The sequence below is a fragment of the Pleurodeles waltl genome, chromosome 4_1, assembly GCF_031143425.1.
Source record: "Pleurodeles waltl isolate 20211129_DDA chromosome 4_1, aPleWal1.hap1.20221129, whole genome shotgun sequence".
NCBI lineage: Eukaryota > Metazoa > Chordata > Amphibia > Caudata > Salamandridae > Pleurodeles > Pleurodeles waltl.
In genome coordinates this window covers 810,136,956-810,155,099 of record NC_090442.1, presented here as the reverse complement: position 1 = coordinate 810,155,099, position 18,144 = coordinate 810,136,956, and the positions used below count along the sequence as shown (strand labels likewise).

At 44.4% G+C, this 18,144-nt stretch overlaps 2 protein-coding genes across 3 annotated transcripts in view; one reads left to right on the top strand and one right to left on the bottom strand.

The window, feature by feature from the left end:
• Positions 1 to 10,414, bottom strand: part of CDK17 (cyclin dependent kinase 17) — a 410,092-nt gene extending 399,678 nt beyond the window's left edge. Inside the window, exon 1 of one of the 2 annotated variants that reach the window (XM_069229533.1) lies at positions 10,321 to 10,414. The gene's annotated coding sequence lies outside the window, so the exon portion shown is untranslated. The remainder of the gene's footprint in view (positions 1 to 10,320) is intronic. The other variant, XM_069229534.1, reaches the window with a different exon arrangement.
• Positions 10,415 to 10,488: 74 nt separating this feature from the next.
• CFAP54 (cilia and flagella associated protein 54) overlaps positions 10,489 to 18,144 on the top strand; it is a 1,075,777-nt gene continuing 1,068,121 nt past the window's right edge. Inside the window, exon 1 of the mRNA XM_069229529.1 lies at positions 10,489 to 10,761. Coding sequence (XP_069085630.1) covers positions 10,541 to 10,761 — 221 coding nt within the window. The 5' untranslated portion in view covers positions 10,489 to 10,540. The remainder of the gene's footprint in view (positions 10,762 to 18,144) is intronic.

Here is an 18,144-nt window from a genome sequence, read left to right as displayed (position 1 = left end):
AGGGTGGTGGGGGTATAGGTATGAGTGACGGAAAGTGAGGGTATAACTGTCCTTTAGTTTGTGGTTTTCCCTATAGGTGTTCTCAGACATTTCCTTCTTTGCAGAAATCCTCTGGCTGTCGGTTTCTTTGTGAGGTTAGATTTACTTTACTTTAGGGCTCTCTGTCATATAGTCTCCCCTTCCCTGCAGGACCTCCCTCTCTTTCCCTTATCCCCCCCTATTCCTAATAACCACCCTCTCGCGAACCCCCAGCTGTGGTACGAACGTACATGAGGTGGCCACGCCCCTCCAGGGACGCGGCCGGCACTTTGGCAGTCTCCCGGCTTTTCTCTGACGGGGGCGGGAGGGCCCCGGTGCTTTTCTCTCTCCTGCGGATCTCCCGATCCTTCGACGGGCTCCTTCCTCTCCGTCCTCGGTGTCCGGGTTTCCTTTTCTTCGGGTCGCGCTTGCCGAGCGTCTTCCTCCGTCTCTCTCTCTCCTTTTCCTTTTGGTCCGTCTTTTCTTTCGGTCGTCGTCCAGACGCCGAAGGCGTCTGACGTCATAGGCTTGCGTCGCTCTCGAGTGTGTCGGGCCCCATCGATGGCGGCCGTCACAATATTTTGAGGACCGGCGTCCGGAGACGTCCGGTTACACATCCCCTCCCTTGAATGGGGCTGTTCGAGACCCAAAGGTCCTGGGAACCGGGATAAATAGTCAGCCTGTCCCATAAGATCACCAGGGAGATGGCAAACCTGGAAGGAGAAAGGTTGAAGCTCCATAAACCATCTCAATATGCGACTGTTAGTATCTTTATATCTCGAGAGCCAGGTGAGGGGAGCGTGATCCGTATATAATAGAAAGGATCTTCCTAGGAGGTAGTATTGGAGGCTTTCAATCGCCCACTTGATGGCGAGACATTCTCGTTCTATAATGGGATATTTTTGCTCCCTGGGAAAAAGTTTACGACTAATAAAGACCACGGGGTGACTAATATCTCTCTCATCTTTCTGAAAAAGTACGGCCCCCAGACCCACGTCTGAGGCATCCGTTTGGAGGTGAAATGGGATAGTGAAGTCAGGACATTTTAAAATTGGTTGGGTAGTGAGATATCTTTGCAGGGTATGGTAACTATGGGATTGTACTGGGTTTAAATTCGTGATATTTTTGGGTTGGCCTTTCCTCAGGAGATCGGTTAGGGGAGCGGCCACGGTGGAATAATGGGGTATAAATCTTCGATAGTACCCTACCAAGCCTAAGAATGACCGGACCTCCTTTTTCGTTGTGGGTGTATCTATCCGTAGGATGGCTTCAACTTTATTCATTTGTGGTCTAAGTATACCTTTCCCTATATGATATCCTAGATAAGAGATCTCATTGAATGCCAACCGGCTTTTGGAGGCGTTGGCTGTTAATCCAGCCCCTCGTAACGCTGTAAAGATTTTGTTTAAATGTGCCAAGTGGTCTTCCCAAGTCTCGCTGTGAATAACGATATCATCCAGATACGCGGCAGCGTACCTGGTATGAGGTCGTAGAATGGTGTTGATGAGACGCTGGAAGGTGGCGGGTGCCCCATGTAACCCGAAAGGGAGAACATTAAAATGATATAGCCCAGAGGGAGTAAAGAAAGCCGTTTTCTCTTTATCTTCTGGCGTCAAAGGAATCTGCCAGTAACCTTTGGTCAAGTCGAGTGTAGACATGTACTTAGCTTTTCCCAACTTCTCTAAGAGTTCGTCCACCCTTGGAAGGGGATATGTGTCAAACTGGGATATAGAATTGACTCGTCTAAAGTCAATACAGAAACGTATAGACCCATCGGGCTTTGGCACTAATACCACCGGTGAACACCAGGGACTCTGGGAAGGCTCTATAATGCCTAGGTCTAACATCTTTTCTATTTCGTTTTCTACCAGGATCTTTCTTGCTTCAGGGATACGATATGGCCTTAAGCGTATGACCTTGCCAGGTGGGGTTATGATTTGATGATGCACCAACTTGGTCCTGCCTGGTATCGAGGAGAACACATGGGCATGATCATGGAGGAGCTGGGTTAATTGCTCACTCTGTTGGATCGAGATTTCACTATTTATGGGAGGCATCTCCTTTCCGCTAGGCTGCTCAGTGGGACACCACCCTATCTCCAATTCCTTAACGGTGTTAACTAGGCATCCCCTGGTTGGTTCTCCCTGTGGTTCTTCCCACTTTTTTAATAGATTGACATGAAAGATCTGTGACTGGTTGGAACTGTCTGTGAGCTGGATCTTATAGGTTACGGGTGTTACTACCCCTATTACTTTATAGGGTCCCTGCCACTTTGCCAGCAACTTGTTGTCTGAACTGGGGAGAAGCACTAACACCTTATCACCTAGGGTAAAGGTCCTTAATTGAGTATTCCTGTCGTAATATCTTTTCTGCTTTTCTTGAGCCTTCTCCATATGTTCCCTCACGTTTTCCCACACATTTTGGATGTTGGTTTTTAACTCCTGGGTATATTCTAAGAGGGATTTTTCTCCATCCTCCTCCTCCCATAACTCTGCAGCCATATCTAACAAGGTCCTGGGCTGTCGTCCGAACAATAATTCAAATGGACTATGGCCCGTGGATGCTTGCTCATGGGTCCTGATAGCGTATAACACTAATGGGAGTTTTCTATCCCAGTCCTTACCTGTCTCTGAAATAGATTTCTTTAGTAGAGTTTTCAGAGTGCGGTTATACCTTTCCACCAAACCATCCGTTTGAGGATGATAAACCGCTGTTCGCAACTGTTTGATCCCCAGAAGTTGACATATTTGTGACATCAAGTTGGACATGAACTGGGTACCTTGGTCTGTTAAGATTTCTCGGGGAAAACCTATTCGAGAGAAGAACCCTATCATTGCATGGGCTACGCTCTTGGAGTTAATACTGCTGAGTGGGATGGCTTCTGGGTATCTGGTGGCATAATCTACCAATACTAGTATATAACGGTATCCTCTGGAAGAAGGTAGGAGAGGGCCTACAATGTCCATTCCTATTCTTGAAAAAGGGATGTCTATAATGGGAAGCGGTTGCAAGGGAGCTCTTCTTTTGGGACCCGGATCAATCATTTGGCATTTAGGACATTGCTGACAGAATCTCCTAATTTGTGAAAAGACCCCCGGCCAGTAGAACTTCCTCAACAGATATTCTTCCGTTTTCTCTCTTCCATAGTGACCCCCCCCCCGGCTGGCTATGGGCTAGGTGTAGGACTTGTGGTCTATAAGGTTCGGGGACTAATAGTTGCTTCTTTTCTTCTCGGTTGTTACCAGTGACACGGTATAATAGATTTTTGATTATGGTAAAAGAAGGGCTTTTGTCTTGGGGGTTCCGGGGTCGTGCGCTTTTCCAGGCATGGATCAAACTCGGATCTTCTCTTTGACAACTACGGAATGGGGGAAGGTCAGTAAGGGTAAGGACCTTTGTAATTACCCTAGTTGGACTCATGTTTCCTTGGGCGTAGACTTTTCTGGTTTCTCTTTTTTCTTTTCGGGAGGGTCTGTATCTAACCACCGGTGGTGTTATAGGCGTACTAGAAAAAGGAGCTCTTTTCCACCATGTACTCATGTCTTCAGAGTCTTTTGTACTATCAAGAAGTTCCGAAAAGTCAGGGAAGTCGGTTCCTATGATAGCTTCTTCGACTAGCCTTTCCACCACCCCCATCCTTATGGGGACTTCTTTTCCATCCCAGGACAGGGTTGTCCAGATTAGGGGGTATTCTTTTGTATCTCCATGAATACAACATATGGATACCGTAAGTCCTGAAGTAAAAGGGGGGCTTTCCAGTAAATCAGCACGAATTACAGACTGACTGCAACCTGAGTCAATGAGTGCCACTGTGGTTCTTCCATTGACAACAAGTCTCTTCTTGTATCGGGTTTCCTTTCCGCCTGTATAGAAGACTCTCCCCCTAGTGACTCCTATTTCCATCGGTTCTGATTTTTCCGTTTTCAGCGGACAAACCCGGGCGATATGTCCCCACTCTCCACAGCTAAAACACTGTGGTTGTTGCATATAGGATCTTTCTAATCCTCGCAATTTTCCCGGATCCTCGGTTGGTTTCCGCCCCAGGGATGGGGAGGGTCCGGGGTTCTGTCGGATGGGGTTAAGTGTTGGCCGTACGGGAGGGATTTTGAACTCGAGGGAGCGGTGAAAGGCACAAGCTAATTCAATAGTGGTGTTAGTATCTGGACTTGGGTGTTGCTTGATCCAATTACGGGTATTGGTAGGTAAGGCGTCTAGATATTGTTCTAAGAGAACAACCTCAATGATATCCTCCCTATTGGTCCCAATGGGACCTAGCCACTTGAGTCCCAAGTCCTTAATCCGGAAATACAGGGCCCGGGGATTCTCTGAGGGTCCCCATTTGGCTTTCCTGAACCGGACCCGGTAATGTTCGGTATCAAACCCCACTCGCTCTAGGATACTCTTTTTAATATCCTGATAGGGTGTCGTTCCGCCTGGGTTTACCGCTTGATACGCCGCTTGGAGAGTTCCTGTTAATAACGGGGCGATATATTGGCCCCACCTATCCTGGGGCCAGGTGGCCGAAGTAGCAACCCGCTCGAAATTGGTGAAAAAGGCATCCGGGTCTTCGCCTTCCTGATATCGCTGCAGGACCGAACTGGGTACGTTCGGATGCACCCGGGTGGCGGCAATAGTGTCCGTGAGGTTTTTGATTGCAGTCTCATGGACCAACTGATTGTTGGCCATGATAGTGGCCTGACTTCTAAGAGCGCTTTGTAGGGCCTCCCTTTCCACTTTAGCCTCCTTCTGTTGCTCTTCCCACACTACTTGTAGATGCCTCTGCCCTTCGGCTAGCTGCTGCATCATCTCTGATAGGGTGGGTGTACCCTCCATCGTTTTAGGTTACCTGTCGTTGTTCCAATATCCCACTTCTGACACCACTGTAATGGGTTCTTTATCCCGAAACAAATAAAGGGGATATTGGAATAATTGACAGGCGCAGAAGGTGAGGGTTTAGCCAATTTGTTCTTGCTTTGGTTTTAAGGATGGAGCTTTTTTTATCCCATGTTTCTTGTTCACAAGGATAACGCACTTGTAGTCCAAAGAAATTAACAAAGTTTCCTTTTTCTTCTCTTTCAGGGTTTTGGTGATAGTCCATAAGTGACCGGTCCAGCTTTGGGAAGGTCTCCGATCTTCCTCTACGTCAGTGGGCCAGGCTCTCAAAAAAAAATAGAAGAAGGACAACAACACAGGTAAGTGGGATATATATATTGTCAGTATATAGGGTTAGTAGGGTTGTGGGGGAATAGGTATGAGTGACGGAAAGTGAGGGTATAACTGTCCTTTAGTTTGTGGTTTTCCCTATAGGTGTTCTCAGACATTTCCTTCTTTGCAGAAATCCTCTGGCTGTCGGTTTCTTTGTGAGGTTAGATTTACTTTACTTTAGGGCTCTCTGTCATATAGTCTCCCCTTCCCTGCAGGACCTCCCTCTCTTTCCCTTATCCCCCCCTATTCCTAATAACCACCCTCTCGCGAACCCCCAGCTGTGGTACGAACGTACCTGAGGTGGCCACGCCCCTCCAGGGACGCGGCCGGCACTTTGGCAGTCTCCCGGCTTTTCTCTGACGGGGGCGGGAGGGCCCGGTGCTTTTCTCTCTCCTGCGGATCTCCCGATCCTTCGACGGGCTCCTTCCTCTCCGTCCTCGGTGTCCGGGTTTCCTTTTCTTCGGGTCGCGCTTGCCGAGCGTCTTCCTCCGTCTCTCTCTCTCCTTTTCCTTTTGGTCCGTCTTTTCTTTCGGTCGTCGTCCAGACGCCGAAGGCGTCTGACGTCATAGGCTTGCGTCGCTCTCGAGTGTGTCGGGCCCCATCGATGGCGGCCGTCACAATATTTTGAGGACCGGCGTCCGGAGACGTCCGGTTACACAAGGCCTCGAACAATATTTACGTAGCTGCTGCAATGCTACGCAGAGTAATTGGTCTACCTATTTACCACTTGCAGAATTCTCCTACAACAACTCAATACACAGTGCCTCGAAAGTCTCCCCTTTCTATGGCTCTTACGGTTTCCATCCTAAGGCCTTCCCAACTCCCCTGAAAGATACTTCCAATCTTCCTGCCATCTCCTCTTATGATCGACAGCTACGGGGTGTCCAACGTATTATACATTCAAACCTTGTGGCCACTAAGTCACGAGATGGCTGATAAAGGACGTTGTGAGGCTCCTCACTCTCAGGTCCATGATAAAGTTTGGCTTTCCTCTAGATTTCTACCTCTCCGACTTACTCAGAACAAATGTAAACCCCGTTATTATGGTCCCTTCCTGATTCTCAAAAAGATTAACCCAGTGTCTATGCGTCTTCGCCTGCCCCAGACTTGGAAGATACACCCTGTATTCCATGTCTCTCAACTCAAACCTTACCTTCCTGATCCTTTTCACAGACAATTCTCCTGTCCTCCCCCTCTGTTGATTGGTAATGTGCCTGAGTACGAGGTCCAGGAAATCTGTGACTCTCGGTTTTTCCATTGCCGACTCCAATATCTTATTCATTGGAAGGGCTACCCTATGTGTGACTGTTCCTGGGAGGATGCCCATTTGGTTCATGCCCATCTTTTGGTCCGTCGTTTTTTTGGCTTTTCCCTCACAAACCTGGGGCCTCGGGGGGGGACCTACTGTTGCGCCGCGGCGGCAAGCACGGGCCGCCGCGGCGCGGCATTCGGTAAACACTGCGGCCCGCGGGCAAGCCGCGGGGGAAGCCGCGGCTTGCGAGCGGGCCGCGGGGGATGCCGCGGCTTGCGAGCGGGCCACGGGGGAAGCCGCAGCTTGCAAGCAGACCGCGGGGGAAGCCGCGAGTCAGGCCAGGGGTCGCAGCACTCGCCGCACCCCCTTCTTTTGTTTTTTCTGCAAGGCCAGACGCGGCAGGAGATGAGACTCCGAGTTGGGTCTCGAACCTGCCGCGCATAGCGCATTAGTGCGCTTAACATTCTGGCACATTAGGCATATTAGGTAACCCTCTTTTTTCACCACTTACCGGCCATACAAGCAAAAGCCGGATTTTTGCACATTATTCTCTTTTACGCATGTCCTTCTCTTTCCCAGCATGCTGCTCACTTCCTCTCTTCCCAGCATGCATTGTTTCTCTTTGTTTAGACGCATGTTCTTTATTCATTATTATAACCTCTTCCCCAATCCAAGATAGTGGTGTTTCTACTTCCTGTTTTCTACTTCCTGTCTAGGGGTATAAAAGGGGAATTCAGCTTCTTGCTCATTGCGTTGCAACACTCCTTGGTGGTAGTCACGCTCCGGCTGGTTTCCTCTTGTGGATCCAGTTATTCTTGACCTGTCTTCGTCTCCAGTTATCCTGTACTCTCGGATCTTCAGTTCTAACGTCCTTGTGTCCTCCTTCTGTTTCAGGGAGTTCCTGTTGGAGGTTTTTTACCCTTATGGGGTTTTTCCTCTGGGACTCCTTCTGGAGGGCACGGACTGTAGTGGCTTGCTATTGTCAAACAGCACTGTGGATACCGGAAGGGGTCGCCCCTACCTCGGACAAAGCAGAACCTGCCGGAAACGGGGTCGTTCCCCAACTCTCATCAACCCCGACGGTAAGCCCAGTGTAAACCGTGACAATTACTGCCATTTATAATGGCGTTGCACAATTCTCTCTATATTTTTTCTAGGTATTATAGAGGTGGTATCATAGGACACGATGCAGAATGACAGGGAATAAGAGAGCATGAGGCGACATTATGGGAAAATGTTTTGATTAGGTGCCGTCTAATGTCATCTTTTTAACTTTACAGCAAACTTTGCACTAATTGGAAATTGGACTGTTCACTACTAGATAAAAATTCAGTTGTAGCCTGTGGTTTTTATTATATTCTTGCTTATTATATCAAATTTTACTTTGCCACACCTGCAAATTTGTATTTGGGTTATGGAAGGGACAGTTCAAGACTAAGGGCAACAATGGGGAACAAGCGGGTATGGGGTGATACTTTTGCCCCTGAAGAAGTTTTCTCTTCTCTTTGTGTTTATTTTAGTGTACCCTTGCCATTTGTACATCTTGCACTGTCACTTTTGCACCAAATATTTGGTTTTATGGAACAGTTAGTATAACATAAAATGGATTATAGTGAGAAAATAGGATGATATTGTCTCCGGAAACAGGCTACCATTTTTACATAACTTAGATGTATTTATTTTAAATCATTGTTTGCGGCTTGCAATTTTATGGTTTTAATTAACTGAAATAAAATTTGATTTGATCATAACACCTTACCTTAAGTAATTTGTAGGATTCACTTCTTTCTCAATACAAGCTGCCAGGTCTGGAACTCACTACTAGCTTGCATTAGAAGCTCCCAAGGGCATACACATTCCCAAGACTGTTGAAAATATGGCTCTTTCTTAGATAACTGCGCCACCCACATCCCGAAAACAGAGCCCACAAAACAGTCACACACTCAAACATAATCCTCAGTTTACAACCCACGAATTACAAACAACTCAACCAGAAAACTGCTTTCGTTCAGGTAAGCTATAAGGGGATGACCTACAGTTCATTGTGGCATTATATAGTTATGTACTTCCATATATAAAAGTTATAACAGCCATCACCAAATTAATATGCATGGAACAACAGAAGAGGAGATCAGTCACACATTCCTGAACAATTTGGAGAACTTTAACATAGCTCATCATTGCAGATCCCAAATCTCTAGACAATCTGATCGCTTGCTCACATCTCACAAAGATACTCTGATGTGGGATAATAAAAATGCCCATCTCAAACAGATCTCTCCACTTCTCTCTCAGTCCAGCCAGGTCAGCTCAGGACCACAACTATACACAAAATCTCAGATTGGACAACCCAGTGCAGTAACCAGCTAAGCAAAGTACATCATAAGAAATACTACAAGGGCCCTGCAGAGCTGTTCAAATCTATCAGCAGACTGCAAACCATAAAACTGTGAATCTCTTCCTCACAATTCATCACCCAACACACTGCTATGCGCTGCATCCCATAACAAGAAAACTGCATCTTGGTGGTCATCACGCACGACATGGAATCACTTCCTGCGTAGGATCAAAATAAGACAATATTCTTCCAATCACACACCCTGCATGGTGTAGAGAGTTACTCGTATAGGCAAGGGGTAGCGTGCTACTCATGACATCACATAGTGGTAATAAGCGCAATATAAATGTGGTAATAAAATACAATCAACATTCCATTAGATCATCCACTCTCACCATTCCAGAAACCAGCTTACTCAAACATGAAATGGGACTACAGAGGAAACTATTGCCGCACGTCCTCCTCTGCCACTGCAGATGGCCACTGCAGATGATAGAGTTAAATGCTATGCCTGGATGAGCCCCATTCAATTACCGGTAAATTCTGTCACTGGCAGAGGCAGACCAACTATAGCTGCTAAGCAGATAGACGTTTTAAAATGGAATGTTCTTGTATGAATTTCTCAACTTTTCTTTAATTTCTTCATCCTACAATGTCCCTCACCAAGATGCAAGTCATTAGACAAGTACAATTTCCACCTTGGTTACGTCAGAAAATTACTCTTAATTGTCTGACATAAATATTGTGTCCTAATTACTGTTACAAAAATATTGTCCCATTGGAAACAGATTGTTTATTATCAACTTCAACGGGGTGATATTTGTGAACGATATTTTTATGTCAGGCGATATTCTGACAGCTACATTTTGGCACCAAACCCTGCACCTCTTTGACACAAAGTTTACCACTCTTCCATTCTCAAAAACTTTGCTAACACAAGCAGTGCTGCCACGACTCAAGTCACCTCTGACATTTTAAGCAATTTTGTATTTTAACAACCAGCAATTTGCCTTTTGGTGCTTGCAGTTTTAACTTCCCTGTGTAAGTATGGAAGCCCAAGCCTGCAAAGTGTTGCTACCTAAACATACAGGACGTGTAACATAAAGGAATTGACAGCAATACATTTGCTCCAGCGCAGAGAGAGATTATAAATAGGGTTACGATGTTACTCAGTTTTATAAAGATACATAACAATTTTAGTCCTCCGCTATCCTTTTAAAATTCGTTGCTCTCTGATGAGTTCTGTGGGGCCAGTAGAGTGTAACTCCCAAAATGCATTGGTTTGTTAAATGAAAGCACGTCAACAGGCAACATACTGTCACAGTAGAATGAAATAATTGGTAACCCTATGAAAAACAGGAAGTTACTACAATTGTATTTGCATCTTGCATTCCATTGTAAACAGGGTGTGTAAAGTCTGCCCTGAGTATGTCATACATAACGCGAAATCATGCATAAAAGCTACCAGGAGAGTTCAAACATTTCTAAATATGCATAAGTATTTTACCAGAAACAAATGTGTCGATCAACACGAACATTTCTAAAGCATGATCAGAGCACGTCCACAAGCTCTGGTTCCAAAGCAAATCCGAATATTCAACCTATAAACGGTTATGGCAATTAAAAGTGTAGTCTGTCTTTTATGTTCATCAAACGTCAAGTTGCGTGGTTGCCATGGGGGCAGTCTCCTAGAGACTACAGCTACCTACGCTACGAGGCAGCAAAACATGGCTGCAGAGCTCGGCAAGTCCCGTGCCAGTACAGGAGCTGCGCGTCCTGCTATGGAGCCCCTACCAGCCTCTTTCTACGGCGCCATCAACAAGAAAAACCCTGTCGTTGCCTCTTTCGAAGCAGAGGTCAGAGAGGTGCTGGGGTTTCTGCGGAAAAGCCAGCAGAGGCGGCCGCTCTCCGGGGACCAGCAGCAACATCACGCGGAGCACCGGCGTGGGTACGAGGCAACTTTACTCAAAATGAAAACCGTATAATAAAATGAACGTGCCATGCAACATTCGTGTGCAACGGTGTAAAAGTAATTTGGGAACATAAACTCACAACATGCTAATGACAGGCTACCTAAATGGATAGTAGTATGGTAGAGTTAAGAGAGCAACTGAAAGCTCGAGCCAGATGCCTGGATTTGGCATAGCTTCATGTTCCCTTGGTACCTCAAGCCCACAACGAGCCGAATTCACGAGGTGGAAAGGCTAGGTGGCACAGCTGCTGCATACCACAAACGAAAGACCAGGCTTACCAGTGCCACTCCTGTGCTAACTCAAGCAGAGCAATCTCTCGGAAACGAAAGATCCTCATCCACATAAAATGTCGTCGCATGCTTCATCATTTGGCATCCCACACCTTGTACCCGACTGAGTCTCAGGTGCGCGCTACCACATCATGTGGAAGCAAGGGTTTTTAATAGTCCCTTTTAGAATTGCCATTAACCAGAGTAAAATACTGTTAAAACTATCTAGTACTATCCTAAAAATATTTATTTGTGGATATCTTGATAGGGTTAAAAATTGAAAGTAGGTGGTAAAGAAGGGTTACCAATGACCCTGTCATCCTAGTAAACGACAACATGTTTCAGCCAATTTTCCTTGTGCCCAACTGGTCAGTGGCCTTCTTCAGGGTGTCAATGTCTCTGGCTGCTGCACTAATATAACCCTATGCTACATGCAATGGTCTTTCCTTAAGAACGGTCGTGTGGGCTATGCAAAGTCCTCAGTACCAAACCAACATGCACTAACCCACAAAATAATCTGCCTATTCACTGTTTCCTGGTTGTATTTTACAGGCACATCAACTGGCGATTATTGCTCTGTAAAGTTAAAAAGTTAAAGACACTTAATATGACATAACACAACAAGTGGCTGTGAAACAGCAGTCATGCTTGACATCTATCTATATATGTTTATCTGAACACGGGGAATCCGAGAGGGTGTCGCCCTATTGTTAAAATCTGTAGGAAATCAAAAGGGTTAGAGATGGCACTAAACAAAGCAATCGTGATCACATCTTAGTGGAAATAATATTTAAGGAGACACAAGTCGTGCTTCCCATACTATGGATCTCTATATATATTAATATATTTCTATTCATGTACCATGAATGGTAGATGTAGAAATCAAAGGCGCAAGTTTCGCCTATGTTTCCTAGTACATAAAAGCACTAAGTTATACTGCAAGGGCCACAATAAGCTGAAATGGCATTCTCCCAAGATTTATACTCCACCTTCAGGTTTTAATTTCTATCAGGGCATGCACAAACGAATATTTTTTGGATAGTTATGGATCATTTTAATAGGTTTTTACTATGGCTGCTGGCAACTCTTTGGAGGGAATATAAAAAAAAAAACCTGCTTCCATTTAATGTGGTAGAGCCCAACTAGGATTCACTTGCGCACAAGGTGTAGGAATCATAATGCTGAAGAATGCCACATTTTTTGTGGGTAAGGCCTTTTCATTTCCCAGAGAATGCAGTGCTTGAGTCGGGATGGTAGAGGTTCTGATAAGCCTCGCTTTTCATTTGTGGTGTGTAGTTTAGGATTTGTGAAGACAAAGGCCTAGGCTGTTCCTTTCCTTCTTTCCCTTGAACTGCTCTACAGTATGTAACTTTGGGAACCAGGTTCGAATCTCCCTGTGCCATAAAAAAAGATTGTAGCTAATCTGTCTATGATCTGGAATGCGTTTATGTCTGTGAGCAAGGTTTGTTCTATGGAAAAGTGGCAACAATAAAATATGGATTCCGTCTAACACCCACACTCTAATCTCACCCTCCAAACCAAAGCATTAATGAATCTTTGATATCAGAAAGAGATGCCCCTAGTAACCTAATTGCACAGTGTGAAACTGAAAAATCTAGAATCAATGTTGGTTTCCCTGTTTGACCAAATGTTGTGATCCAAGGCAAATAATTTATTTCCCCGAGCTTCCTTTTTTTAGGCTTTTCACATATAAGAGCCCCTTCAAATATGTGAGTTCAGGATGTGCGTTGTGGAAACATATCTTTTGTTTATTTTAATAGCCTACAGTGATGCCCTATTAATAGTAAGAATCTATGCCACATATGGTGCTGTAAAACCTTTTATGTATTTATAAACGTTGTGCATAAACAATGTGCTGAATATGGACTTACTTTTGAGTTTACATATATGCATTGATAGATTGTAATTGCTTTTGAAACACATTTGTTATGACTTGTTAAAGGGTCTTTAGTCATGGCCTATGCTAACTAAGCCTCAGTTAGGCCTCTATGACATCTTATTCAAAATGGATGTCTCCTCCTTCACTGTTCAATATTTCTTCAGCACACACTAAAGCAGAGTCATATTTGTTTATTTCTATTGACGTTCTTGCTGTTTTCCAAGAAAACTTTCTAACTTGGTAATGTTGAAGATCCCCAGGTTCCTTCTGCTAGCCTACTATTTTGCATTCATTCACAATAGTCTGCTGTTGTTTTTGTAACTAGTTTATCATGCCATCTCTAGAGGACATTACCAAAGAGAGAGCAGAATCAATTTTCATGTAGGGGGAGAGTACTTAGAAAGTAAGGCAATATGATGTTTAGTAGAAATGTACTCCTATTTGATAAAAGTGTAATTATTTTGCTCACACCATGATAATTTGGCAGAACTGAATGCTTTCCTATACAAGAAAACTGTACATAAAACAAAAATTTTGGGGGTGAGTTAAAATACGTCCCTAAAACTTTTCTGATGCTACAAGGGATGGTGCCCAATTTCTTATCCATTTTGCTGCTCACTAAAGATCTACAGCCCTAACACAAGTTTGACGGATGGGAAAGCCTTTCCGAGAAACTCCTGACAGGGTGGCTGCTCGCCGGAGTTATTAAGAGTTTCCTACTAAGTCGGCGGGCGGAATCCTGAGTTTCTACCCAATGGCCTAGTGGGAAACAGGCTATAGCATTGTCTCTGGCTCGTAATCAAACCAGTGGCAATGCTGTAGCCTGTTCAGTCTGCAAAGCAGACAGTGAACATTGTGACAGTGCTGGCCAGTGGACAGTGCTGGGGCACCCTGCACCCTTTCTCCGCCAGCCTTTTGCAGAAAACAAGGTTGTAATCCCCAAGGCAGCGCTGTCCCTGCTGCCCTGGCAGATTAGGACCACCACCATCCTCCAGTTGGTGGTTCCTTGGCAGTCCAACCACCAGGGTGGTAATGTGGTGGTTTGACCACCGCATTGACGGCGGTCCAGACCGCCACCGCGGGTGTAGCGGTTCATAGACTGCCACACTTGTAACTGGGCCCTTATAGTACTTCTGATTTTACACCTTTTTCTGTATTGTTCTATTACCTAACACATTCATGGCAATAGCTTTACAGATTTGCATTTCCAATTTCTGTACTGCACCTTTTGAAGGGCACATGACAACTGACATGCCTCTTAGTTCACTCACTGCATTGTCATCAAGGCAGAGTTAGGAATATTTTTTAATTTATGTTTAAACACTCTGACCTTTAATAAATCCTTATCAAATAATGTAATATGCTAAAGTGAGACAAACCTTTTTTTATCTTTGAAAGCACCTTATCATATTTTAACATGATGATTGTTGTATAATTTACTTAACAAATATTTTTAAGGCATAGCTCGTGCATGGGCTCTTAAAGCCAGAGCCGACCCTTGGCTCAACTCTGGCTCAGCTCTCTGTGTTATGTTATTGGCTCGCCCACCTCCGAACGGATGCTTTTAAATGCTCATGAGTCATACACATCATGGGCGTACACAGCGCCTCGAGACCCTACCGGGTGATTTGTCGCACGCTATAAATGTTTGATTGATTGGCTTGAAGGTAATTGTATCAGAATACACCTCAAAGTGGGAGCGAGAGAGTGGGCAGTCTCGTGTGTTATGTAATGGTTTGAATTACAGTGGTGCTGGAACAAGTTTTACAGTAGGGGTGCTGCCGTCAATGTTACATCACTGAACTCATAGTAATTGGGAAAAAATCCAAGCATCACACAAATAAAAAGTGTAACAAATAACCTATGCCCTTTCAGCAGGAGGGTGGTAAGAGTGTAGTATTTAGCTGGTGACACATTTTGGTGCATCCTTTCACAAATATATTACTAAAGCATGGTGTGGTAGCACACTGTCATTTACAAACAGCATGCTCTACATTGAAATGGCCACTAAATTTGAAAACATGTACAATTTTACTGATAAAACAATGTAGTGCATAAATGATCATGTGTGAAAATTCTGATCCAGCAAATGTTTTTAATTTGTGCATCACCCAGTAAAGTGTAGCTATTTGTTTTGATCATATTAAAATCTTTGTTTCAATCACACTTAAGAATTACACAAAACTCACTTATTTTTGCTTGCCAATCTGCTGATATATTTTTAAGTATTTGTACAGTTTATTTCTAGGTACTTACATTTTATTGTGTGTTAGCCTGCAGCCATTTCTTTCACACCAACAAGATTTTGACATAGTTAATTTTACAAAATTCTGCCACTTTTTAGTTGGAGAAAGAAAAGAAAATACCAATTCCCATGTTAAAAGAATAAGCAGCAAATTGACAGAAGACATATCCTGGCATTTGACCTCTGTCTTTGAATGCAAAAGAAATGCGACAAGATGAAGGCAAAATTTAAATCATCTTTATTGTGCATTCACTTTCAGAACTCCAGCATGTTATTTGGGGGTGCTGCAGCACCCGTGTGCCCCTACTTTTAGTGCCTATGCCTGAATACACTTGTGACGTCTGCGGTCTGTGCTTTCTAACATAATAATATTTTTTTTTTGTTGCCAGTGGAATTGAAATGTATGGTGAGCTCAAGCATTGTTTCAGCTCCAACAAGCCATTTAAAATGTAAAACATTTTAAAGTGGATTCCGTATTATGCTACAGACATTAAACTGCACTTTAAATACAAAATTAAACACACAGGCTAAAGTCACAAACATTTGTGTGTGCAAACCCAAGTTAAACAAGGCTAGAAGAGGTGAATTTTCATTGTAGGATGTAGGGGATACACATGACATGACATGTAAGTGAAATCTTAGTTCTGTTGCACCAATGTCCTAACAACTGGAGGTTTTTTAGGTAATCAATTTGAGGGTTGTGGGGTATTAGATGGTATAGTGGTGGAACCTTAACATGTAATACACGTCCAAAAACTGTCATGGGTCCAGTCAGGCTTGTTTGTAAAATCTTTTCTTCAACCCTGGGTAGCTGTGGTAGCTGTAGCTTCAAGCAGCAAGGCTTAAACAAAGGAACAATTGCAAAGCATTTTGAAGCATCATAGTACGGAAAAAGAAAGCCACACAACATGAAAGAAATTAACACCAATTTATAAAAATTGTTTTTAGACATCATGATGAGCAAATTCCACTAGAGGGTTCTGGAGATGTAGATTTCAAAGTAAAACGCAAATCTCTGCTTTGTAGTCCAAAGTGCAAACAAGCATTGGTAACCATAAAGTTTAGAACTTGTTTGAAAGAGTTGTGTTTGGCTACCCCAGCATTAGTGAGGTCACCAAACTGGCAGGGAGAGGTTCGGGGGGGGCACTAAGGATTATTTGGACAGTTAGCTGGCAACCAAAGCAGACTCTAGTCCAGATTCACACTTTACATCTGAATCACCATAGATGTTAATGGACTGGTCTTGATGCTGGGGATGCAGGATGCTGAGGATGCTCTGGGTGCTGTGCGATCGACAAGAGTGTCCTTGCAGTTATTCTTCAGTCCACAGATGACATGGGGCACCTTTAGCCACAGAGGGTGGAGTCACTTTCTAGCCCTGTTTAAGCCAGTAGAAGATCAGCACAGAGCTGGTAGGTGATGATTTTAGGAATGTGGCTATCATCTTGATGGATGGGGCTTCCTCAGCTTTGATGAGCTAGTGCTGATTCTAGGACAGCATCTGAGTGATCCTTGGAGTCACTTATTTGGTCTGGACCTCGAGCCAGGAGTTACAGGCATGTTTCTCTCTTTGGTAGCTTAGCTCAAGGTTTGGCAGGTGTAGCCCGGCAGACAGTGCAGTCTCACTTGGCAAGTCCAGGGGTCAACAGGGCAGTAATTTTTCAGTCCTTTCTCCAGTTCCAGTGTGATCTATGGTTCAGGGTGCCAAAGCCGCCTTATTAATCCCTAGAAAGTCTCCTAGGGAGATGATGCGCTCAGTAGCCAATGGGCTACCAGGATCCCTATCCTTCCCCCCTGTGATGACGTCCGGCAATGTGTGGCATCTGGCAATGCCAGAGTGCACTATTCTGCCCACCCCCAAGCTTGGTAGCCATCACTAGAAATGTGGCCACCCGTGTGCTACACGACCACGGGAAAACTGGTTTGGGCACTGGTCTCCCTGCTCTGTTCCCGACGCCAGCCTGTCTACCTGAACAAAGGGGCATCCATACTCCCCAGAAGGGCAGAAGGCTAACTGGTAGCCAACAACCATGTGAGGCAACTGGACAAACTGGACTAGAGAGTGGCAACTTTCTAAAAAATGCTTTTCCATAAAAGTGGCATTAAATTCGACTTCGGCATCAAGTCAGGTTTAATGGCATGATTAATTTGATAACTTGAAGTACCCATTTAAGTAGTCCTGTTCAGAAGCTAGCCAGGGTGAGCGGTCAGCCTGTAACCCTATGTTAGCCAATCGGGCTACTAACTTCTCCACAGGAAAAACTACAATTTTGTTTTGCTGTTAGGACATATAAAAAAGTATATGTCCTGCTTAATAATACCCAGCTCCCTGCCTGAGGGCTCTATAGGCCTTCATTAGAGGAAACTTCTATATATATATCTATATATATATATATATATATATATATATATATATATATATATATATATATATATATATATAGTTAATAATGGAAGTAAGGGCTTTGCCATTGGTTTTAATGGCAAAGTCCAACCAGCAGTTTAAAACGTCTCTTAAAGTCTGCAGTGGCAGGCTGTGAGACATTTTGTACCTGGTCACATACAGGGTGGCACAACCGTTGCTACAGCCTTGGGGGGCACTCTGTCTTACAAGCCCTGGGTACCTTTGGTACCATATATTAGGGACTTGTAAGTCAACATATTCAAATTTGGGATAACTGATTCAACATACATTTTGTAAGGGGTTAGAACACTGTCCCTGAGGCCTGGTTAGCAGGCCTCACTGCACTCTCAGAATCGGAAAACCAGCAGCATCAGTCCAAAACTTTGGGGGTGATCATGCAAAAAGAGGCATTTCGCTACAATCGCTATAGAGAGGTTCCAGTGATTTCTGTTTGTGGTGCCATGTAGTCATTATGCAGCTTAGGAGAAATGCCAGTCATGTGCACCCCTTGCTGGGGATGTGTGAAGTTTTGGATATGTA